The following is a 25,352-nucleotide window of genomic DNA, read 5'->3' as shown; positions in this document are numbered from 1 at the left end:
CTAAAGATTACACCACAGTCACGTGTATTCGTAAGACATTTTTCAGTTTGTGTCTCCATACAGCACCCTTTCTGACACCACTTTTAAGTGTCATGCTTAAAAACAGCAAAGTCACTGTTACTAGTAGGAAACTAGTAACTAGGAAAGATATAGATATATACTATTGTTCAAAATTTTTGGGGTCAGTAAGATTTGTGTTTTTTAAAGGGGGTCCTGTTATGCGTTTTCACTTTTTTTAATTTAGTCAGTGTGTAGTGTGTATGTTTGGGCATAAAAAAGATCTAGAAAGTTACAAATCTCAAAGTCCACTCCAAAGGGAGATATTTCGTTTTTAAAAAATTCCTTTTCAAGAACTACAACGAACGGCTTGTTTGGACTACAGCGTTTGTTTTCCGGGCTTTGTGATATCACAAAGCGGCCCATTAGAATATCACTAAAAATAATTCCCGCCTACAGAAATTCGAATGGTTGGGGGATGGGGAGGGGCGAGGTTGTGGTTAGAACGCTTGGTTGAGTGAGTGCATCAGACGAGACGACGAAGAAGAAGTGCTGCTGCAGAGTTAGTGCATCAGAGAAAACCAAGAAGAAGAGCTGCTGTGCTGTAGCTTCAAATTTTCGGCATGTCTACAACAATTCTTACAAGTACAACATGACGTAGCTGGGTGCCGCGGACAGACGCCAAACGGCGCCGCCGGTGTGCCTACACTCATAGAAAAGAATGTATTTGAATTTTAAAGATGTGGCGCGACGCGACGCTGCGCTTCTAGTCTGGTGCGCGACAGCCTGAAACGCTGTTTTTTTCCACCTCCGTGCCCAAACGTTTTTGTTTGGGCTTCCAAAAGCGGATGATGTCAGGAAACAGTGCAATTTATTTTTTAACTCTGTCCCTGAGCATTATAACCCCAATTTGCTATTGTGTGCTGTGCATTTTACTGAGGACCGCTTCCACAACATGAGGGAGTACAGTGCCTGCCGGATTCGCCAAAAAGATTTTGTTGAAAGACGGAGCAAGGGGCGTGGCAGTACTGAAACACCGTCTAAGCTGTTTGCCAATCACAACGCATTGGGACAGCTAACCAATCACAACACATTTTGTTTTTCGGAAGGCGAATCTTCATCAAAGCCGGAACTAATCGAGCCGTTTGTGCCAGGATGGGGAGAAAGGTATTTTAATAAAGTAAAGTCAATTAATGTGAAAAATAATGCGTTTTTCACCAAGCATGAGAGTATGTTCTAGTACACCCCCAAAACAAAATCAAGACTTTGTAAAAGAGCATACTATGTTTTATATATAGGCTAAAGTGAGTTTGATGTTGTATTTTGTTGTTGCATTCAAGCAATTGACGCCGACCTGCCGCTAATTCGAAAGTGAAAGTAAAATGCACACGGCGCTTTTAAGCTATTTAAAAGCAAAGAAAATAGGGAAAATTCAAACGAACAATTGTTTTACTCCGAATTGCCGCTATTTGAAAGTGAAGCACACCACTTTTACAAGCTATTTAAAAGAGAAGGAAAGCGAGGAAAAGAGGGAACACCCCGTCCCCGCGGTGATACCGGTATTACCGGTGTTGTCTGAATAAAGGTATTAATTTCTTTCAAAAAAAAAGAGGAAAAAAAATGCTGACCCCAAACTTTTGAACGGTATTGTACTGTTTTTTGTATTTTAAATAAATGCTGTTCTTTTTTTTTAAACTCTTTATTCATCAAAGACTCCTGAAAAAAGAATCACAGGAAATAAAAAAAATATTAAGCAGCACAACTGTTTCCAAAATTGATAATAAATCAGCATATTAGAATGATTTCTGAAGAGTCATATGACACTGAAGACTGGAGTAATGATGTATGAATCAGAGAAATACATTATATTTTAAAGTATATTAAAACGGAAAACAATTATTTTAAATTGTAATACCGGTAATACTGCACAATACTACTGTTTTGTTTTGTATTTTTGATTAAATAAATGAAGGCTTGATGAGCAAAAGAGATGCAATGTTTTAAAACATTAAAAATAGTAGTGTGTCCAAACTTTTGACCAGTACTGTACTTCTGTATGATAACAGAAAGCTGGCTAGCAGAAAGAGCATCACAGCTTGAGTTAGCTAGCACATACAAATCCTTTTAAATTGTCAATGAAATAAACTAACTCGCTTAGAATTTTCCTATATTGATTTACTGGCTGGCTAGCTACTGTAAAAACTATTTTTGGCATTTACTAGTTAAGCTTGAATCCCATAGATCAAACATATTTAGAATATCAAAACTTAGATGAAGTCTTTGGGCTCAAATGCAGCAAGTGTGGCTTCAGAGAAAATAAAGAGGAAAAAAAATGCTGACCCCAAACTTTTGAACGGTATTGTACTGTTTTTTGTATTTTAAATAAATGCTGTTCTTTTTTTTTTAAACTCTTTATTCATCAAAGACTCCTGAAAAAAGAATCACAGGAAATAAAAAAAATATTAAGCAGCACAACTGTTTCCAAAATTGATAATAAATCAGCATATTAGAATGATTTCTGAAGAATCATATGACACTGAAGACTGGAGTAATGATGTATGAATCAGAGAAATACATTATATTTTAAAGTATATTAAAACGGAAAACAATTATTTTAAATTGTAATACCGGTAATACTGCACAATACTACTGTTTTGTTTTGTATTTTTGATTAAATAAATGAAGGCTTGATGAGCAAAAGAGATGCAATGTTTTAAAACATTAAAAATAGTAGTGTGTCCAAACTTTTGACCAGTACTGTACTTCTGTATGATAACAGAAAGCTGGCTAGCAGAAAGAGCATCACAGCTTGAGTTAGCTAGCACATACCAAGCCTTTTAAATTGTCAATGAAATAAACTAACTCGCTTAGAATTTTCCTATATTGATTTACTGGCTAGCTAGCTACTGTAAAAACTATTTTTGGCATTTACTAGTTAAGCTTGAATCCCATAGATCAAACATATTTAGAATATCAAAACTTAGATGAAGTCTTTGGGCTTAAATGCAGCAAGTGTGGCTTCAGAGAAAATAGAGGGGAATCCCCCTCTTAGTGACTAAGGGGGATTGTGTGTGAGGGAAGGTCATTTTTAGACTTTTGTTTTATCATCATCATCTCACCTAAATGTTTGTTCAGTCAGTGTATTTTTTTTTTTTTTACAATGGCATAGCCTAATTTAGTTGCACAGTATATTACACACAGCACAAGGAAGTTTTAAACATATTTTTTTAATAATATTCATATAATTTACATGAATACTCACCAAGATGGACATTTTGATATCTTGTGTGCAGGATTTAAGAAATGATCAGTGCATGCTATGGAGGAAAGCACAGTGCGTGTAGGGGGTGTGGCCGGCACCAAGCAGTGTGCATGTGATTAAGCAATGTGTAGGGTAGAAATTCAACTGAAATTGCATTAAATCTGGTTGTTTTAACCAAGATTATGCTGCAAGATTTTTTTTCTCAACTACATTTAAATTCTCAGTTTCTGCAATTTTGCAAATTCACAGTTTATTCCCGTTAATTCCCATGGAAAGTTTCCAGTCTTGAAAATTCCCGGAATTTTGCAACCCGAGCAAGGATACATTACATTGATCAAGAGTGACCGTAAAAACACAGTAAAAAGCATTTAAATTAAATGCTGTTCTTCTGAACTTTTCTATTTCTCAAATAATCATAAGAAAACAATATTACTGAAGCACCAAATGCTCCAATGATTTCGGAAGGATCATGTAATACTGAAGACTGGAGTGAAAATTCAGCATTAAAGGGTTAGTTCACCCAAAACTAAAAATTAGGCTGTGTTTTACTCACACCCGATGCATCCTAGGTGTATATGACTTCCTTCTTTCAGACGAATTCAGTCGGAGTTATATAAAAAATTGTCTTTGATCTTTCAAGCTCTATCATTGTACTCAGCGGGTGTTGCAATTCTTCTGTCCAAAATACGTGAAATAAAAAGCACCCTTCCACAAAAAAAAAAAGTGCCTCACACGGCTCCGGGGGATGAACAAAGGCCTCCTGTAGCGAATCGATGTGTTTTTGTAAGAAAAACATCCATATTCAAAACGTAATAATCACTTTAATGTAGCTTGCGCTCACTGTTGTAAAACGAAAGCAGTTCCGGGGGAATGACGTATGAGATCAGCTTTGCGCATGTGCCGCTCAGAAGTGACAAACGCTGAAATGCAGCGGAGAGATCGAAACAAAACAACGGTCACTAATTAGAAGTACAAAACGAGGATTTGTAAAGAAGAATGTCGGAGGATTTCGATATAAGCCAAGAGGAGACTTGTTTTCCTTTGCTAAAGTAAGGAAACTTCGCTTCTTTTGCTCCTGTAAACAAACATTGGCTTTCACGAGACTCACCGGCGCATGCGCAACGCTGACCCCATACGTCATGCTCCCGGAACGGCTTCTGTGTACAACTGTTGGCGCAAGCTAGATTCAAGTGATTATTACGTTTTGAATATGGATATTTTTCTTACAAAAACGCATCGATTCGCTACAGGAGGCCTTTGTTCACCCCCCGGAGCCAGGTGAGACACTTTTTTTTGTGGAAGGGTGCTTTTTATTTCACATCTTTTGGACAGAAGGAATGCAACACCCGCTGAGTACAACGACAGAGCTTGAAAGATCAAAGACAATTTTTAATATAACTCCGACTGGATTCGTATGAAAGAAGAAAGTCATATACACCTAGGATGCATCGGGGGTGAGTAAAACACAGCCTAATTTTTATTTTTGGGTGAACTAACATCACAAGAATAAATTACACTTTAAGAAATAAAAAGAAAACTGTTAATTTAAATCACATTTTGTAATATTACAGTTTTTTATTATTGTATTTTTGTATCTAAAAGAGCAAAAGAGACTGCTTTCACAAATCTTACTGACCCCAAATTTTTGTACAGTAGTTTAAATATCCAGACACAGAAATAGTGACCTCCTAAAAATTTACTTTTTGTTTGGATGTAGCAGATAGATCTGTACCCGTACCTTGTGTTGGCGTAGTAGATTGTCTAGGTTGTATCGTCTCTTGTTGTTGAAGTAAAAGTTCTTACATTGAGCTTCACTCTTAGTGCCTACCATCTTAGCAATGGCTGGCCAGTTCCTACCATGTTCAACCAGCCCTGTGCACAAGAGAAAGTGGGTAAGGTTATAAATTAGTATACTGGTCACTGGAGTCAAACAGAACCCTTAGTAATTAAATGTTTACATGTATTACTAATGGTTTTCTTGATGGATGGATGGAGCCTATTATTAACCACAAGATCGTTCAACAGGTCCCGCTGTAAGATGAAAATAACACCCTCTATCAGCAGCACCACTATTTAAACACATGAAACATGGCTGGGTTTTAGTTAGCAATGACTGTGCCACTCCTCCTGCCTCCGTGGTGCAGATAATCCTGCCAGCTTAGCTAGAATGGATGAACTAGTTAAGGAAGGATGTGCAGGGCACCACAAGGTTGAAGCAGCCAGATTAGCTGAACTCCTGATGAGCATCAGCATGAGAGTCAGCCTGATTTTACAGTATCCCACAAGACGACACATTATTGATGATTATTAAGGTTGCAAAGGATGCAAATTAGGGATGGGCGATATCTTATCGTTTGCGATATACCGGTAAAAATTCTCCACACGATAAGAATTTGTCTTCCCGCGATAATAACGATAAAGTCTAGTTGTTGACATATTTCTGTGAACGACTGTGTGGAGTGACGTGAAGAAAGGCGGATGTGAAATTGAGCTGCTCCTGAATCTGGAATCTGGAACAGGTTTGGTTAGGGCTGTACAGTGCGACAAAAATCAGTCTGAGCCTTGAGTAAATGTACTACAGTAGCACGTGTGCGACACAGTTTTACATGTGTATGAGTCGTTTACAAACCTGCTGTCCAACAAAGATATTAATTTATTGACATGCTTTTCCTCCATATTAACTTCATAACATAGTCAAGTGTTTGAAATAACTTATTTTTGTGATCAGACGTGGTTTCGTATCACAGAATAAGGCAGAAATCATACTATTTTATAGCATTCTATACAGTGATAAAGGCTATGTCGATTAGCATTGCATTATAAATATACTTTATCCTTATAAAAAATACTCAAGATTGCTTGAAGAACACAGATACCATATATTTTGTGCAATCGCATGTTTATTGTCTTCAGGTTTCCTCAGTTAAAATTTCTTTATCTGCGTTTTATTCAGCTACAGCGATCACTGGATACTTCTTCTTGGAGCATTACTTCTACTATGCATATGTGGAGTTTCTGCACAAGGGCACCCTCCGGCTTCCAGTATGAATTAAACGATTAAAGTAATGCTCACAACACCCTATTTTGGGTAAAAATAGGAAAGATAATACTTTTCTCTAAAGAAACAGGATTCCCTAAATTATCGTCATTGGCATCGTTATCGCAATAAATATCAGAAATTATCGTGATATATTTTTAAGCCCATATCGCCCATCCCTAATGCAAATCACTTATTAGGTCAAGAAATCAGAAAGGACAGCTATCCATAGATATCTTAACAATAACTGCTCACTCTCTAAATGTGATATCACATTAGTTAAATATCTAGTTTGTCAGCAAAAAATGCCCATTATCAATAGATCTAACCAAATCTTAACAGCCTGACAACAGTATGGATGGCAAAACTACTGAAACAGTGGTTTGGAAAAGTGTTTGCTTATGGCATTTCTCAGGTTCTTGCAATGTCCCAATTTGGTAGCAAATTAAAATGAATAAATAACTGAAAAAGATAAACTTTAGATTAAATTAGTAAAGTGACTTTACCCTGCAAATGTGTGTCATCTGTATTTGTCTATTCAGGGTTATAGTACACATGACCAGGACCACATGCATGCCAAAAGCAGTTGTCAGCTTCAGTGATCAAAAGATTTACACTGAATAAACACAATTTCCTATGTATTCCTTCTTTATTATGATATTGTAAGTGATCGCCATAAAGTACTCAAGCTACGCAAACAGCACAGATAACAAATGACGTCTGTGATACTGTATATGTGGCTTTGTGTTCACAAATCAAAGTTTGGACCAAATCAGAGCAGTTCACATGTCACTGATCACTGCCATGACCATGCATGAGATGCTTGCATGCACAAATTTCCTATATATATTGTTTGGGCTGTCATCGTTAACGCGTTAACGCATGCGATTAATTTTACAATCCTTAACGCGTTAAAATAATTTAACGCAAAATTACTGAAGCACAATTTCTATTCTAACCCAATTTTGCTACTCTGCTTGCGATTATATCATTTTAGGCTGCTAAACTCCGGGAAAGTTTTCAGTACAATGACCTAGTAAGCGAATGCATTCAAACAATCCGTCCAAAACAGCGCTAATATAAAGGAAACCAGGCTGATTACATCAGAGTAGAGCTGTAGCTATCGATTATTTTAATAATCGAGTATTCTAGAGATTATTCCATCGATTAATCAGATAAGAAGTAATTTTTCTTTATTAAAGAGCAATACTAAATATACAAGAGATAATAAGATAGATCTCTTAAAATAAACAACTAATTTGTTTTCTTTTTAGAAAAATTAACATTTTTATTGCTAAAATTGCATATATTAATAACCGTGAAAACTAAACCCATTTAATGTATTTAATTGCCAAATTACATTCAAAATGCAAATGCGAATATATCAATAAAATAAATTTAAAAAAATATATAAAAATAAATAAATAAAAATACAAAAATCAATTTCACATTACTTTAAAACAGGTAAACAGTAAAAACTAAAACGAAGGCATAAATCAAAATAATAGTAATAAAAATTAAAATAATACCTAAACATTGCATTTGTGTCATGCAAATTAACTTTCAAGTTTCAGCCTAACTAAAGCTCAAGCATGACATAAGCCTTTACTGTCTTCTTGGAAGGCTTTGTGGCTTTTGAGAGGGGCAAAAATCAGTGGACAGGAAGGTAACTTGGAACAAGAACAAGCGACCATACACAATTTCTAAACACATTTTTCTGCAACATGAAATTACAAACAAATTATATCAGTATCAAAATTCTGTGCAATGCAGAGGAAACACAGAAGCTGCATGGGATGAATTTCCCACACAGAGGGACATGAATGCATTTAACCTGCAGTTACAAATTCATAAATAATATTTTGTTATTTAAAACATAAAACATTGAATACTGATATTTAAAATAATTTTAAAAACGAAGATACTTTAAATGTCAAATTAAACCCGCCAGCAGGTGGCAGCAAATCACTGTTAAAAAGTCATTGCAATTGAACAGAACGATTGATTCATTCAGGAACGAAACGCCATCATGTTGCACAGAGACGCAAAACAGCGCTGTGGCTGTGTTTGGATTTTTTTGTTGGCAAAAAGCAAAAACAAGCAATATAGTGTCTGAAACGTAAGTTTCATAATATTACCTTGTTTATTGAACTGTTGAATAAAATCACATTTGTAATCATGCTGATTTTAGAGGTGAAATCTGGCACTCGTCACATGATATTGACTAACGTTCTTTCTGTGGTATTTTTATGCACAGTGGCGTTTAGTCTTTCTCAAAACATAGCTAACGTAGGGACATTATAACTAGCCACCATATTGATTTACGATCTTAAATAATCTTAAATAGGTCCAGCGCTTTTTTTTACAGTCTATGGTCCAGAGTTTATCGGGTTGTGCGTCAGTAATAATGGTCAGTGGGGAAACACAGTGTTCCGTGTGTAGTTACAGTAAATGGACTAAATGAAGCCTCGAGGCAAATTATTTTTTGTATTAGAGTTACTCAAGGTATTCAAGGAATCGTTTCAGCCCTACATCAGAGATTGTAGAGAGAACAGACTCGCGTTGTGCTTTAAGTGAATTATTCATTCCAGAATTGTACCCTTAGGGCAAGTTATTTATTTTTCATTGGCTCAAGTAAAAAAATATAGATGTGAATCATTACCCTAAATTTTTTTAATTGGATGAATGAAACATTTTTTTCAGTGTACAAATGCTCAGTAAACAAGTTGAGATGGAATTCAGATGAGCTCTTCTCCACCTGCCACATCTCACATATCACCTTAAAAAGCCCATCAATGGATCTTGTTAGCCGTTAACCGGTCAAAGCTCCTCGATGTACTACTAAGAACCAAATGTCCTGAAATGACACCGGTTTAAGAGTGTTTGCCATTTGTCAAAGTCCTGCATAAAAATGCCACTGTTCTTGACTGAATCCGTTATCACATGTTGTAGAAGTTGGCCACAGTGTGCTGGAAAAGAGGCCTCAACCAGCACCAAAAATCATAATGAAAGTGTGTGTGGTGTACTGATTGAGTACTCATGGTGTCATGAGTACTGAATTAATCACCGCAAACATCATGGTTCAAGATCAACCACCTTGAGCCGCAGCGGTTTACCTTGATACGGTCCTAACACAGAGCTTCCCTCGGTTATCTCTTTTCACTGGCCTTGTGCGACAGAGTAAAACCTGGCTTATGCTTGATGTGATAATACAAACAAGAAGGTGAGTGATTTAATGAACTAAAAAACTTCTGATGAGCTGTATATTTTCTGCTCATGGCCACCTGTTGTTTCAGCAAACAGAGCAGCATCTCTCAGTTCTGCTTGGCAGCTACAGTGGTTCTCAACAGAATACGAAACAACACTCAGTTCCTCTAAACAAATACTCAAACTCAGTGTGCAGTTCTCCTAGTCCCCAATCTGTCATGTTAAGACTGTCCTCCAATTAAATTGAACTGTGCAGTGACATTGATGGCTCACCAGGGGTCTGTGCAAAAGACACAGGGAGAAACGCACACACACAAACACCTTCATGTTTGTTCCTCAGTGGATTGAACTTCCCCTCCACTAAAGACAGGACTAAAAAAGACCACAAAGAAAGAGGAAGCAGAAGGAATGCACTCAGATGACCGCAGCCTGACCTGAAAACACTTCTGCAAAACTCTGATGCTTTAAAGAGTCCTAGGGGTAGTTTGTGTGTTAATGCTTCTGTGAGTGCTTTTAATTTTGTATTTATACAAACACTTATAAAACTTAAATTTGTTTATCTGTCAATATATATGTGTGTGTGTACATGTTCTTAATGCAAAAATATAAGTGTGCCTTCATCTTTGGATATACGTCACTTAAAATTTAAAAAGTGATATACAAATAATAAACAGTCTATAAATCCATAACGACCAGGGTTGATCAACAAATTCAGAAAAACTGCTTCACAAAGGTTGTGGTTATAATCTAAATAAGTACATAAAGCTAATTTTTACTATCCTCCTTTCCAGACAGTTAATACAATCAGTCAAAAACAACAACCGGTAAATACCACAGTTTGATTCAGTGCAAACAAGACAAAGCTGTGACACTGACAGTGACTGTGGCAACACACTTGCAAACTGAACCTCAACTTGTTCAAGAGAATCTTGTGAACGCTGTCAAGATCATGTCCAAGTCAAATTTCACCAATTCTATTCTCTTGAAAAAGTGAAGCACATTTGAAGACCTAATAAAAAAAATAAATCATTACTGCAATGCAAAAAATACACTATATTACTGAACTGCAAATATGAAGAAAATACTGTAATCAATTTATTTTAGCAATCAAAATGAAAGATTCACTGTAGAATAGTTAGTATCTTGGTTACATACAAATGTGCAGAAGAACACAGCTGATTGAGGAAGTGCACTCCTCTGTGCTCGATAAACAACGCAATGCATTTAAAAATTTGAATACATTTGAATCTGTAAAATACAGACTTGAACGGACAATTTAAAATAGTAAAACTTATTATTGTTTGTATTATTATACAAATTATATTTAAATACACAATATTTTTGTTGACATTTCTTCAGGGTTCTTGATGAAAAGAAAGTTCAAAAGAACGGCATTTATTTGAAACGGAAATCATAACATTTTAACTGCAACATTATAAATGCCTTTACTATGACATCAAATTAATGTCTTTGCTGAAAAAATATTTTTCTTACTGATCCAAACTTTCAACAGTAGTGTATATTTACATATAATATATATTTGCATTGCATCAACCATAGCTCTTTTTTTTCCCCCAGTAATAAGAATTTTGTGAACTGTCATGAAATAATGCCATAATACAAAAAAAGCATAATGGTCCAAGAACAAGGCTTTAGTTTCCTGTAACTCATAATTCCTTTTTCTTCCCCTTTGATTTTGGGGTGACATGTGATCTGGACATGTTTTCTGAGAGATTTGCTAAAAAAAAAAAAATTTTTTTTTAAAAACCCATTAAACTATAAACTCAAAACCTTGATCATTCTTTCACAGGGGGTGAATTCTGTCTAGGGGTGATTGGTCGTCTTGTAAAGTTTCTAGTATGTCAAACAGTCACACAGTTACTTCAGGTTCTTCTGTACAATCCTAATCTGAATAATCACTACAAAGAGGATGCTCACAAGTACAACCCCAACCAACTTCCCCAACATGAGAAAACATGCAAAACCAGAGACATCAAATAAGTAGAGCAAAAGTGAGGTGAAAAATTTGTGTATGTGTGAAAGCGAGATCAGACAGAGCCAATTGAGAACCAGAGAAGGAGAGGGGGTGGGGGAGGGAGATGAAGTAAAAGTCAAGCAGTACCTTTTTTGGCGATCTCCATCTCCTCCTCCGTCCAGCGAGACGTCTCTCCAGCTTCAACTGCGCCTGTAGCGACACACACCGTCAGTGTGGATAAACTCGGGCGCTGCGGAGACCTCCACCCTCCTCCAGACCTTCCCTCCCTCCCACAGTCTCTCTCTCTCGGTCCTCAACCACTTTCTGTCCTTTGTCCCCGTTTACTGCTTTCCCTCCCTGGTGCTTACTGGACTCAACTATGCAGGCTCAACTCCTCGCTCGGTCTCTAGGAGAGAGTCCAGTCAGCTGATCTCAAGCAGACATTGGAGGAGTGCAGAAGCACCACCCTTCTGGGTCTAAGACCAGCACACACACTCTCACTCACTCACCCATATCATTAGGCAGTCTGTCTCATAACAGTAGCCGAGCTGAAGCGAGCAACGCAACAACCCCTCCCTACGTAATTTCCACTCAAACTACAGCAAGAGCAAGAGAGAGAGAGAAAGACAGAGAGAGAGAGAGAGAGAGAGAGAAAGACAGCATGGTAGAGAAAGACAGCCTGTGCTCTCCTCTCCCGCCCACTCCGAGGGTCTCCTTGAAATTGACTAAACACTAAGACAGATTTAGCACAGTGTGAACCTCTGACATTTATGCGAGAGTGAGAGTGTGTCCCCCCCGCAGTGTTTGGATGACTTGTGCGGCGAGTCTCTGCTAAAACTCTTCAAATAAACGTCTGTTTGGTGACCCACTAGACGCTGTTTGCATTACCCCATGACCCCTGAGTGTGTGCGTGTTACGTTTATATGCTCGTAGTCCACTGCTTTGTCATGTTGATGGTGGTTTGGACATGGAATTGGTGCATTGTGGCTCTTAAGCGCCGGTTTATAACTTTAGACTTACTTCAAAGACAGAGAAGATAAAAATCAAGCACAGACAAGATTTTTCAGGCGAGACAGGCAGAATCTCTTTGGGCCTACGAGGGCTTGAGGTTTAAAGGAAAAGTTCACCCAAAAATGAAAATTCTGTCATTAATTACTCACCCCGGCATGTCATTGAAACCCGTAAGACCTTCGTTCATCTTCAGAACACAAATTAAGATATTTTTGATGAAATCTGAGCGCTTTCTGACCCTCCATAGACAGCAATGTAACTGACATGTTCAATGCCCAGAAAGGTAGTTAGGACAACATTAAAGTAGACCATGTGACATCAGTGGTTCAACCATAATTTTATGAAGCTACGACAATACTTTTTGTGCGCAAAGAAAACAAAAATAACTTTATTCAACAATTCTTCTCCTCATCCCATCCTCCGCCATTATTGAGAGTCCCACAACACATGTGCATGCTGCTGCTGATGAAGAACAAGCATGCACTGCGCCTTGTTTACAAGCAGAGGAATGCATGCTCAGGAGAAGAAATGTTGAATAAAGTCTTTATTCTTGTTTTCTTTGTGCACAAAAATGATTCTCGTAGCTTCATAAAATTAAAGTTGAACCACTAGTCACACTGACTACTTTAATGATGTCCTTAATACCTTTCTGGGCCTTGACTGTGTCAGTTGCGTTGCTGTCTACGCAGGGTCAGAAAGCTCTCGGAATTCATCAAGAATATCTTAATTTGTGTTCTGAAGATGAATGAAGGTTTTACAGGTTTGGAACGTCATGAGGGTGAGTAATTACTCACAGATTTTTCATTTTTGGTTGAACTAACCCTTTTAACAGCTTTACTTGTCCAACAGATCATAATACAGAGGACGGAGGTCAGACTGGAGCCTGAAGTTTAGTCACCAGTTGTGTTTCAGCCTGTGGAGTACAGGCTGAAACACAACTGGTGACTAAACTTCAAGGTACAGCACGTTAATCAGCTAAAATTTCTGACCTGGATGCTGTTCAGGGGTAAACGTAATGAACAGTGTTTACAGAACAATTAGGTCTCTTAATTCATTTTAAAGTGGCACTGAAAGCTAAATGAAACAATCAGGCCGTTCTTTCATTCCTCTTTTCGCGCTAATCAAACTTCTCCTGAGACTCGCTGCGTTTACCTGCCTCTCATTATTGTCTCCATGGCGATCCCTCCACCTGCTGTCACCACGGCAACACAAACTCAGAGACCTTGAGTCTGGCGTTGGGTGGCAGGAAGAAGAGAGGGACAAACAATCTCACAGAAAGAGTGAGTGAGAGAGAAACGGAGCAAAAGAACAACAGAAAACAGCGAAAAGAGGGAACAAAAGAGTTGCACTCTTTTATAAATAAACAGTAAAATGAAGAGAAACTGTCTAGATGTCATGACGGCGAAAGAACAGAAGAGAAGTATTGGTGATTTGTCAGCCTCCGGGATCACGGTAACATTTGAATCAAGCACCACTAACGCACACATATACCACACTGCGGCCAGAGAAAGCAGCAAACTAGGTGACTTTTAGGCTTTGTAATGAGGTCACAGAGGAACCACTCACAGACTGACCACACGATCAGCAGACAGACATCACAGCACAGATGCACCTTTTTGAGAGGTGGCAAAGTGAGTGAGTGTGTTAATGTGAGAAGCTATTTGAACAGAAAGAGAGGGAAAGTATGTGAGGAAAAAGGTAGTGCTTACCTCGTGTCTCTATGCTGGCTGTGGGAGAGAGTTTTGCAGGCTCTCGTGCTGGTTTCTGCACCGGCTCAGTTTTAGAGGGGGGTGTGGGCTCCGGAAGAACTAAGCAACACACAGAATAAACCATCATGACTTGGGCTCACTTGTGCTTATGTTTACGTGCCTTATCATTGGGAAGTTGAATGCATTATAAGCAAATCAGTTTGTTCGGACTAATCATTAAAAAAAAGAAACATGAATCTCTAGTTCTCAGTTGTTCCCCAGTTGTTATTTTTTACATTTCAGTTTGTGAAACTGTTTGACTGAATGAAAATGAGTTAAGTTTATACAATAAGGTAAGATGATGATAAAAAAAAAAAAAAATTTACTAATGTTTTTTCTGCTAGTTCTCAGAAACTCACATTTTTACTTACATGTTTACTGGCCCCATATTTTAATATCTTGTTTTGTGTGCCTTAATGTATTTATAATTTTCATTTGATGTTCATTTTCTTTTATAATTTTTTTTCTTTATTTTCTTTCATAAAATAATTTATCAGAACAATTGATTAGGTTTTTGATTTGCAAAAATTGCTCAAAAGTGACAGTAAAGCTATTTAAAATTTTAAGTTTAAAATATTAATTTTAAAATTTGGTCACTATTTTAAGGTCCAATTCTCGCTACTAACAAACCACCAACTATGACTTTTGCCTCAAACTCCTGATTTGCTGCTTATTAATAGTTAGTAAGATAATTGTTAAGTTTAGGTATTGGGTAGGATTAGGTAGGCATGGGCGATAAAACGGTATCGATATTTATCGACGGTACACCTTCAATATCAATAGAATTTTTTTTTGCTATAGCGCACGATATAAGCACGTAGCCTACTATGAGTGACGCAGACAGCACACAAAAACACGAACACATGCTGAAATGAGTGCTGTTCCTGCCTGTGATGAGGAGATTGTGAATAAAGAATTAATATTAGTCAAATTTAAAAAACATTTGCATTCGAATGTTAGGTGTGCATCAGGGAGCGTCATCAGTGGCGCGCGAGATGCGGTGATGATGTAAGTGGCGTTGTTGCATTTTAATGTTTTGTTAGTCTAGCCCACGAGACGCGCCGCTGCTGCGTTATTCACTCAAAATATTAGAAAAATATTGAAGCTCAATGCGGAGAAGATCTTGATTAGGTGAAAACCGAAACCAAGCCATTCACACAGAACACATATTCAGCGCATTTTTTTAGATGGACAAATACGACTGCTGCACTCGCGTCTCACACAAGAGATGTATAGAAAGCCATTCAAAGTTAAAACAGTTTAAACTTTTAGAAAACACGTCACGAATTTGTGGAGGTTTATTCATTTTCACTGTGTCCCATATGTTTTTAAATGCAGTCTGAGTGAATGGCGCTTCGGCTCTTTGGATTAAGCAATGCATAAATACAGGATGCTGTTTTGTTCATAATTGTTCATGCAATTTATGAAATTAGATTTGATTTTTATGAGTTAAATTAGACGTAATGCACGTTTTTATAGAGTCACTTGATAAATGCGCTGCATTATTTTGCTCATTGCGTCCTCCTGTGGCCTCGGGAGACAATTAGACCCATACAATAAAGACCTATTTAATCTGCATATAAAACATTAGAAATTAGATATTTCCTTTTTATTGTGTTTGATTGTTAAAAAAAAATATTTGTTGTTTGTCTCAATAAATTGTGTTAATTATAAATACAGTGGTTAAATTAAAAAAAAAATTTCCATTGCTTTTTGTTTTAAAAAATGTTAATAATTATCTATAACGAACGATATGAAACATTATATCATTGATAACATTTTTTGCTATATCGCCCAGCCCTAGGATTAGGGATGTAGAATATGGTCATGCAGAATATTTGCTTTTAAAGTACTAATAAACAGCCAATATGTTAATGCTAATAACCAACTACTTAATAGTGAGCATTGGTCCCTATACTAAAGTGTTACTTAAATTTTTTTTAAACCCTTAAATTTAATTTCTATTCATCAAAGACTGCAGACAAAAAGGAATTTACACAAATATTAAGCAGCACAACTGTTTTTAGAAAAGCTTATGTAAAATGAATGGCAATAATATTTAATGCAAACCAAATGTTTAAGCTTGCAAGGCATAAAAACACATGCTCAACAAATGTTACCTGGTTCAGGTGGCAGTGGATCCTCTGCCACCACAGATGCAGCTTCATTATTGGCCATGGAGCGGGTGGTGATGCGGCCCTTACGACGTCCCTGGCTGTTGGCGGTCTTTCGGCCACGTGGCGTGCTTTGCTCCTTACCCTCTTCCTCCTCTCCCTCACACTTCTCTTTATCTTTACTGATGTCCCTGCGGAGGCAAAGGCGAGGAATAAAAACTCTCCTCCGCAATGAACTCAATTCAAACCTAGATATAAACAAATCTATTCAGATGGTCAGAGCGAGCAGAACAGAATTACGAATGCAGATACTGTGCGAGTTTCTCACCTGCTGATATATTAGGTCTTTGAGTTTATCACAGAACTTCCATAACGTGAGCTCACACAGATCTCAAAACCACTTCTGTACTGTTTTGTGTGTTCACAGAAGTCTCAAAAATCCCAGTTTTTTTAATTAATATAATTAATTCTACTTTTTAAGAAAACAAAAACATGGGACTTACTTAAAGTCCTCTTTTTCATCTTTCTCCTCCTCTTCCTTCTTCTCCTCGTCCTCTTTCTTCTCTGATTTCTCTAACCTGTCCTCTTCGTTCTTGTCGTCTGTCTTGTCTTCCTGTGACGGTCGTGTTATCTGCTTTAAAAGGAAAAGAATCACAAAAGAAGCATTTAGACAGCCGACCTTTTCAAGAGCACAGACCTGTGACCAGGTTCACGTCACGGGAATAATCAGCAGTTCACCTTAAATTGTGTCAGCCCAGCTATGAAGAAAAAGTAATGCTTATGTACCATCAAACACTAAATGGGAAATATGTTGAAATATGAATCTAAAAAATATTTCATTCAAGTGAATATTTCAGTTACATTTCTTAAGCTTGCCCTTCTTTGTTGCACATGCTTGCGCTATTCTCTCAGTGAAGTTTTTTTTTTTTTTAAATCAATAGTGACTAGTTTGTGCTGTTAGAACAAGTTTTTATGTGAAAATATATTATGTGGAAATATATATATTATACATACACAAAATGTTGTGCAGATCATGTTATAAGAATGCCTTCTTGACTATAGTCAGACTGGCATTTCCTTAGGTTGGAAACTGTCAAACTTTTGGGAGGACCCGAGTTTTCTACATTTCACTGTTTGCCACTGTGACAAGGCCCACAAAACGGATCTCACTTCAGTTTAAAGTCAGACGGCAAACCGAAATGCATGCTCCAAATCATTCCTGCTCTGGACTGAATCAGACAAAATTCCTGTCTGGTTACTGATGATCTATCTCTGTCTCTTCCTTACTTTTTTCCATAAAAAATGAAAAAAAAAAAACAGCATTTCAAACACATTCAATCATCACATCCCTTCAGGCCTACTTTCCTAACAAGGAAAGTAAAAAGCATTGCAATTCTACCATTTTTCATATGACCTGACAACAGAAATTTAAAAAACAAATCTGAAAAATGAAGTCAGATTCACTGTGCAAACAAGTTGGGACTGAATTACCTACAAGGACAAAGTAGCCTGGCCTTGCTAGTTCTTAGAAATGTAGCTTTCCGTGCTCAATGGTGCTAATTTTTTTTGCCTTTCGAAACCTTATCTGATCTTCAGTGTGACGATAAGCACAGAACTCTTAAGATCTGATACATATGACAGAAACACAATGTGGGTTGAAGGGTAAAATATGCATGATTGGCATGACTGGAATGGCCAAACATCTAAACAAGCACAGCATACAATAATGTTAACATATGTGATGAATACCAGGACATAGATGTCATCAACAGAAAGAAAGGACCAAGAAGAGGTGGAAAATATGAAGAGAGAAGAGGCAGATGAACACGTGAGAGAAAAGCTAAACAGAGCAAGTACTGGCCAATCAGAACAAAGTCCTGTAGGTGGTGCCCACATGAACAGAGACTTGGGAAACACCATCCACACACAAAACACAATGAGCCCAATGTTTTATGCAGTTAGTGTAAGTTTAAAGAGTTTAAAAAGTGTCTCTCATAGCAGCAGAAGTAAGGAGTAAAATCTTTCTCCAATGTTCATGAACATGCATAAACAAACGTACCACAGATCTGAATTTTCAGAATTGGGCTCTTTGTATCTAGAGTCACACGTTTGATACAATAAATGCAAGTCAATGACATGCACTACTGTTCAAAAATTTTGGGTTGGGTAAGATTTTTTCCATTTCAGAATTCAGAAATTAAAAACATTCTCATTACAGAATAGATGTATTCAAGTCACAGTATGAATTGCATTTTTCATGTAATTTTTTTATAAGTTAATTTGACAAAGAATATTATGTTATTGAACCATATTTATCCAACAGGCGCAAACAACATTATACAGCATCAATAAAGTTGATTCTGTACTGCGAAATATCTGAAGGCCAGCATAATCAGTGCAGAAACGAGATGTTTCACTTCCATTTAAACTTTCAAAACCATCTAAGCTTTGCAAGAAATCAATAGAAAAGTATTAGTAAATTAAGTTTGCAATTTGAGTTTACTTGACAGCCTTCCAAACATGAGATCTTGTTATTAAGGTTATCAGCATCTGCAAAGCAGGTGACGTTATAGTTTTTTTTAAACGGGAAGGGGGCTGGGTCAGTTCACACTGATGTAGGTTACTCATAAAAAAACAAGGTAAACAAAATTATCTAAATACTAAATATTCAGGTTTCAAATGTGAACAGTCACCGTCTAGAGCAGCGTTTCATATGCAGGCTGACAGTCAGACAATTAAGTGAAAATGTAAGTGCACGCAGTAAATGTAAAACGAAAATGTAAGGCCTCCTTTAGACTAACATTAGCCTAAGTGCAGGACTGCAGTTGGTGGAGAGGGTCTTTTTTCCTTCGTTTGATGAGGGAACCAGTGTGCTAATGGCCCAAGGTCCTTTATCATGGTTGCTGGCGTGGACAGAGGAACTGGAGCCCCTCCTCCTGCTCGGTCTGTTCCACGAAAGAGAAGCAAAGCATTGGAACAAGCAGGGCTCAGCCAACACAAACAAGCTGTGCAGCTGCCAGATGGGACCAAAAAAATAAATAAAAATGTCAGAACCTCTGCCACAGAGACATAGAACAAGTAAGGGGGGAGGAAGGGAAACTGAGATAATTCAGGTCAAAACAAAAATAAAAATGACAAAGGGGCCAACACATGAAAGACATATAGCAAGCATGGAGAGGACGCAATATTGATCATTCATTCTCTAGGCTGAAGGGCAGGAGGAGGATGTGCTTGTTCCAGTGCTCTCTTCCAGTTATAGCACATCGACAAACTGACACATGGATCATAATAAAAGCCCATTTCTGCCATTCAAAGCTCAGTTTACAAAGCCTGTAAAGAAAGTCTTTAGATGGAAAGTAAAGTCAAAGTCTTATTTTTTGTTTGACCGCTTATATGGGAATGATGATTTACTTCATTATAAACCTATAAACAAAGCAGTGTTGATATCGTTAAAGAAACATTTAACTGAAATTAAACTGAAATTTAGTGATGTTGCTTTAGCTAAAAATATTTTGTTTAAGTTGATCTACTAAAATGACTAAAACTGATAACTAATAAAACAACTAGTGCTGTCAAAATGAATGCAGACGATTATTTTTGCCCTTGCGGGCAGAGCTAGTTTTGGCCACCCCACTCACAACTGCTTCCTCGGTCTCTTTTTCCTTGACAAGAATTTCGTTTATTTAGACGCAGAATGGGATACTTTTCAGATGCACACTCTACTTCGCCTCAGCGACAGGTGTCAAGTGAGCATGGAAACGGTACAGGTGACACAGGTGTAAGTTATAGCTTCTGACCTTTAAATCAAAACATACTCATGATTTTATGACATCGATTACTGCGTTATTTAATCAGAAACACAGTCTAAATGTTATTTGTGCATTTTACTTTCATTTTATTAGAAGTAGGCCAACAACGCCCCCTACGGAATTAAAACTCCTTACCGAACGGGCATTAGGACCCGGGGGAGGCTGCGGCTGCACGTGCTATTACCATTTAGTCTATCATACACCAAAGGCATCATTCTGTACAGTACGTGCATTCTCAGTTTAAATGCAGCGATCCAAAACAGTGAATCTAATCACCATTCAGGCAAAACTTTGCTTCAAGAATGAGCCACACTGTTGACGTGATCTAATTGCTAGCACATCTGAGCACATGTGAGTTAAGGTATTCCTCTTATTGGCAAAACATATCTGGCATAATTTTTCATATCGGGCCGATGCAGATATTTACATTTAAAGTCATTATCAGACGATTCTGCTATAGGTCCGATAATATCGTGCATCCCTAGATGTTACCAGATCATACGTCAGTAAAAACTAATCTTCCTGTCCTATCAGCCGATATACTGTGCTCTTCAATCGCATGCACAAATATGGCAGCATGTGCTGTGTCATGTTCAGCAGCGGCAGTTTTTAAAGTAATAGCAGCCAAATAACCTAATAACTCAGCTGCTTTGATGTCTGCTAATCAAAGAACAAAAGAAATTAGCAAATCAACTTCTGTAGCTTTAAAGATTAATCTATATTTAATTTAGTGTTTGATAACTTATTCAAAAATGTTAAAATTTATAGCTCTCAATTATTATACTGTAATGTTAGTATAGTCAACATTACATATAGTCAATGGTTAAATATTAGGGGGAAAAAAGAACAATTTCACTGAAACATCAGTACTATTTGTATCATTAATCAGTCATAAAAAAGATGTCATGAAACAAATATTAAATATATACTGTATGTTGTTTCTACATTAATCTGAAGATTGAACGTGAAATTATTGCAGTATAAAAGTACATTTAAAAATGTGATTGTTAGGTGGTATTAATCGCGATTTCAGAAAAAAATGTGTTAGTTTTTTTAATGTGTTAGTAATTGACAGTACTAAAAACAACACAAACTTAAAAACTGAAAATACAAAAAGTCAAAAGTAAAAAAAATAAGTCAAAATATGAATATATACTATAATAGTATAATATTAAAATAACACGGGTATAGAGTAGCTTCTGTTCATGTGCTATTTGAGGAATCAAGTCCTGATGTGCTCACTGTTTCACTGTGGAAATGAACAGGTTTACACAAAGCAGAAGGAGGTCATCTTCTTTGACCAATATTACTTTAACCCTCAGAGTGTTACTTCAACATTTACTTAAACCCTATAGCTGTTTAAAGCCATTATTTCACTAATTAAAAAACTATACAACAGCAACATTTTGGCAAGTTACAATTAGAATCTGCAAGGATCCCACAATAAGTCACACAACATGGTCACTGCTTTCTTACGTCATTGCTAACTGTTTGGGATCAAATACAGAAAATATATTCTAAATTATTTTGTAATTGTAAAAGTATTGATGTAGCTTAACGAAACTTTATAGTGTGTAAGAGCTCTGAGATGAAAATACTGGTGTTTCAGCCTTCTAGCATACAGATGGTTCTTTATAAAGGTAAATATGCATCTAAAAAGTTTCAGGTAATATACTGGGTGTCAGTTATGCCTAGTTCACACTACAGGATTTTAAGCCCGATTTGCAAGTTAACGAGCTCGCTGACAGGTCGGGCTGTGATCGGGGAAAAATCAGCGGGTGATCGGCGCTCGGCAATCTTTATGTGTGAACTACACAACGACACATCAAAGAGGCTCGCTGACGCGTCGTCAACACCTCGCCGACGGCAAACAAATATCTAGCATGCCAAATATCTGGACCGGTCTGCCGACTCAACATTATGTGGTGTCAGGTGTCATGACGAGCTACAGCCAATGAGAGAGCAAGGCATGGGTTGAGATCACCGGAGGAAAAACAACAGTAGCAACTCGGCTTAAAGAAAAGTTTGGACACAATAAATGGAGCAAAATCTTTTCAACAGCTTACAGTGCTAATTTCTTCCCGACATCCATTTTCAAATAAACAACTCCTGTTTCACATGTTTCGCATCATTCCCGTTTCAATTCTCACGTGTGTTTTCGTGACAAAACGTGGTTTGTAGAGTCGTTGGGTGACAGAGTTGTTGTCAGCTTGTGTAGTGTGAAACCCCCGGATGCGCATCATTTACATAGAGTCACGTAGTGTGAACACCACAACGACTTAAAGACAGACAATCATGTAGTCTGAACAGCACAGCGATCTGCCGACGTTTAAAGTTGTGTAGTGTGAACTTGGCATTAGGTGTAAAAATCTGCCAGGATCAGAAAAAGAGGGCGGATCTCCCAAAGGTAGGGAAATGATACAACATTTTTCAAATCGATTACTTTGTGAGTCGACAAATCGGTCTTTAGGAAGAATGTAATTTAGGATTCATAGGGACATTTTCTTAAGACACCTTGTTTTCAAAAACAGCTGAAGCACAATGGAAAAGAACAGAATGCGGGATATCCTGAACGTGAAGGAACACGCACCAGGGTTTTTATAACCAGTTACTAACAACACTTGCACACTTAGCACATACAACAGCTTATTAAAGGCTGTATGACTGGAAATATTAAATGTTTACACAAGCTATATTAAGACAGGATTTTTCTTTTCTTTTTAAGCAGGATAAATCTTTTCAAGGGAGAGGAAGAAAGAATTAAAAATTAATCTACCATCAATATTTTAATGTCGCCTTATCTTTTATTGTGAACCTTTGGACACACTTCATTTTGTATCTGTAGGTAAAGCAGTGGTTACGACAAACTGCTCTACAAATAATTACTGCAAAATTTTCCATTTGGCTCAGATCACAAAATATCATAGGATTAAAACATTGCAAGTTTTTCAATTCCCAACAAAAGTGACTTAATATATGGTAACAAATGTGAAGAGTGGAAAAGAGGCTGATTGCATTATAAATTACTCTGAATTAACATTTACAGTGAAAGATGCAACTCTAACACAAGGAAAGTTCAGTAAAAATATTATCATAATTTTGTAAACCAAGTGAAGTAACAGGAAAGATGGTCACAAGCTCCTGCTGAAGCTCAGATAAACCAATCAAGAAAAGGGGAGAGAGGAGACCAAGCCAAGAAAAACCTAACTTGCAAACAAAATTGAGTGTCAACAACTCTAGCAGTTTGCAAAGAAAACATCTATTTTGATTAGGCTTGATTAATAAAATCCTAAGATTGATCCTTTAATCTATGCCTTTATTTTGTTTTCAAATAGATGCATGAAAATTTGCTCAAATTTATTAGCAGCACACCTCCCATCCTGTAGATGTCACCAAGTCAATAGCACATCCAAGCTAATCACTGCCGCACACCTCTTACGTACATGGTATGCTGATATTGGTATGATGACAGTAACGGATAATGATTATTAGTTTAAATAATAATAATAAAATTAAACATATATTCCCGAAAAACTACAACAACAACAACAACAACAACCACAACACTATTAACCACAAACAAAATACATAAATGTCCTTTTATATATAAGTACAAATAAGCAAACAAACAAACCTTAACCGTGGCTTGCGCCTCTAACCAAAAACAAGAATGTAGCTCTACAAATCTCTACAAACAATCACAACAGCCTCCAAAAGCACACAAAAACTACTCCACATTTACTCATTCATACAGTACCTTCATCTATGTTTATCTGCCCCTCATGAGTGTCCTTTTTATGCCATTATATATCCCAGAATGCAGTGGCACTGAGGCCAGAGTTAGTGACAAGAACAGGCTGAGCAGGAGAGCGCGCCTCGGGCTGCCTGACAGCGGCGTTGCGCTGGAACAAATCCTCAGCTGCGGGACCCGGCTCGCAGATCAATGGCGCATATTCTGAGAAAGCGTGCCACGGGGTTGTTTGAGCCTGCTAAAGAAGCGGTGGCATCTCCATCTCACTCACACACACACAAAATGTGTGCGAGCGCTAGCTAATCTGAGTGCTAGGGTCAACCCAGGTAATCCCCGCAGGGTGGAGGGGAGAGGAGACTGACCGATCTTAACCCAGCCCCTTCAGGATTTTGATTGGCACAGCAAGCTGCTCCACAACTTTCCCACTGGTGTCGGTACAAACGGCGCATACCACTGCGCAGCTCAGGAGGGGTGTCTCGCGTACACACACATTCTCCAACCCTCCCTCTTTCTCCGAAAAAGCTCTAGAGGGACGGCAGAACACATGTGCTGCCAGTTTAAGAAGGAAAAAAAGGAATAGAAGTTTGTTCTTCCCGCTTATGCATATTTTTCTGGCTTGTTCTCTCGCTCGCTTTCTCTAAAACATTCTCGGGGGACACTGGGAACAGAAAGCTTTAGCAGAAGTTTGCTTGGAACAGCGTTCAGTACTCCACGTGAGCTGAACTCGACTGACAAACACTTTTATGGGTCTCTAATGTGGAGCAGGGTCATACACTCCACCCACACACAGGAAAGCTCGGTTAACAGACTATACTCCACACACACAAAGAGCACTTTAAAGATAAGATAAAAACTGAACCTGCTCTTTTTAATCAGTATGTGAACATAAGAATCACAACAGGTGGTAGAGGAAACCAAGACTGCACTGTATATATCCAGGTAGCTAAAGAGACGCCAGGAAACACTTATAGCCACATATGCAAACAAAAACAGCTGCGCATACGCCTGCTTGCTGAAAGCGCCTGGGGCTACTGGGGGCTGAAGTGTCAGGCAGCGTGAGTGTGGAAAAGATCAGATCATCTCCTCATTACTGCAGCTCAACTCCTGACTCAAAGACACATGCTTCCAATGACCCGCAGCCTCAGCTTGTGATCTGCATGGCAGGGGTGCTCACAGAAGTCCTCTGTTACACACACTCTTATCCAGTGTGTCTGCACTGTTTAGATTGAAGCATAGCAGTTATTAATGCAGATTGTGTACAGCAGCTGCTCACACACACACAGGTGACAGAGGGCTTATCGGGTTAGACCAGCCGTGTATATGCTCAGTATCAATGACACCTTAAAATAATGAACATTACATTATTTTACGGAGTAATGAAATGATAGCTTGAAGTTTGTTGGTCAAACCAAATGTTGTTATAAATTAATACATAGAACTT

General features: G+C 37.6%; 1 protein-coding gene across 1 annotated transcript in view; it reads right to left on the bottom strand.

Moving 5' to 3' along the window:
• The window catches only part of LOC107552540 (nuclear receptor corepressor 1-like), a 103,606-nt gene that overhangs the window by 36,226 nt on the left and 42,028 nt on the right, over nucleotides 1-25,352 (bottom strand). Inside the window, exons 15-19 of the mRNA XM_016234440.1 lie at nucleotides 16,855-16,985; nucleotides 16,358-16,542; nucleotides 14,199-14,297; nucleotides 11,626-11,688; nucleotides 4,998-5,131 (exon numbers count right to left, since the gene is read on the bottom strand). Coding sequence (XP_016089926.1) covers nucleotides 4,998-5,131; nucleotides 11,626-11,688; nucleotides 14,199-14,297; nucleotides 16,358-16,542; nucleotides 16,855-16,985 — 612 coding nt within the window. The remainder of the gene's footprint in view (nucleotides 1-4,997; nucleotides 5,132-11,625; nucleotides 11,689-14,198; nucleotides 14,298-16,357; nucleotides 16,543-16,854; nucleotides 16,986-25,352) is intronic.

Source organism: Sinocyclocheilus grahami, unplaced genomic scaffold (genome assembly GCF_001515645.1).
Source record: "Sinocyclocheilus grahami isolate Dianchi unplaced genomic scaffold, SAMN03320097.WGS_v1.1 scaffold453.1, whole genome shotgun sequence".
NCBI lineage: Eukaryota > Metazoa > Chordata > Actinopteri > Cypriniformes > Cyprinidae > Sinocyclocheilus > Sinocyclocheilus grahami.
The sequence above is the reverse complement of the archived record's forward strand: the minus strand, read 5'-3'. Positions and strand labels throughout refer to the sequence as shown.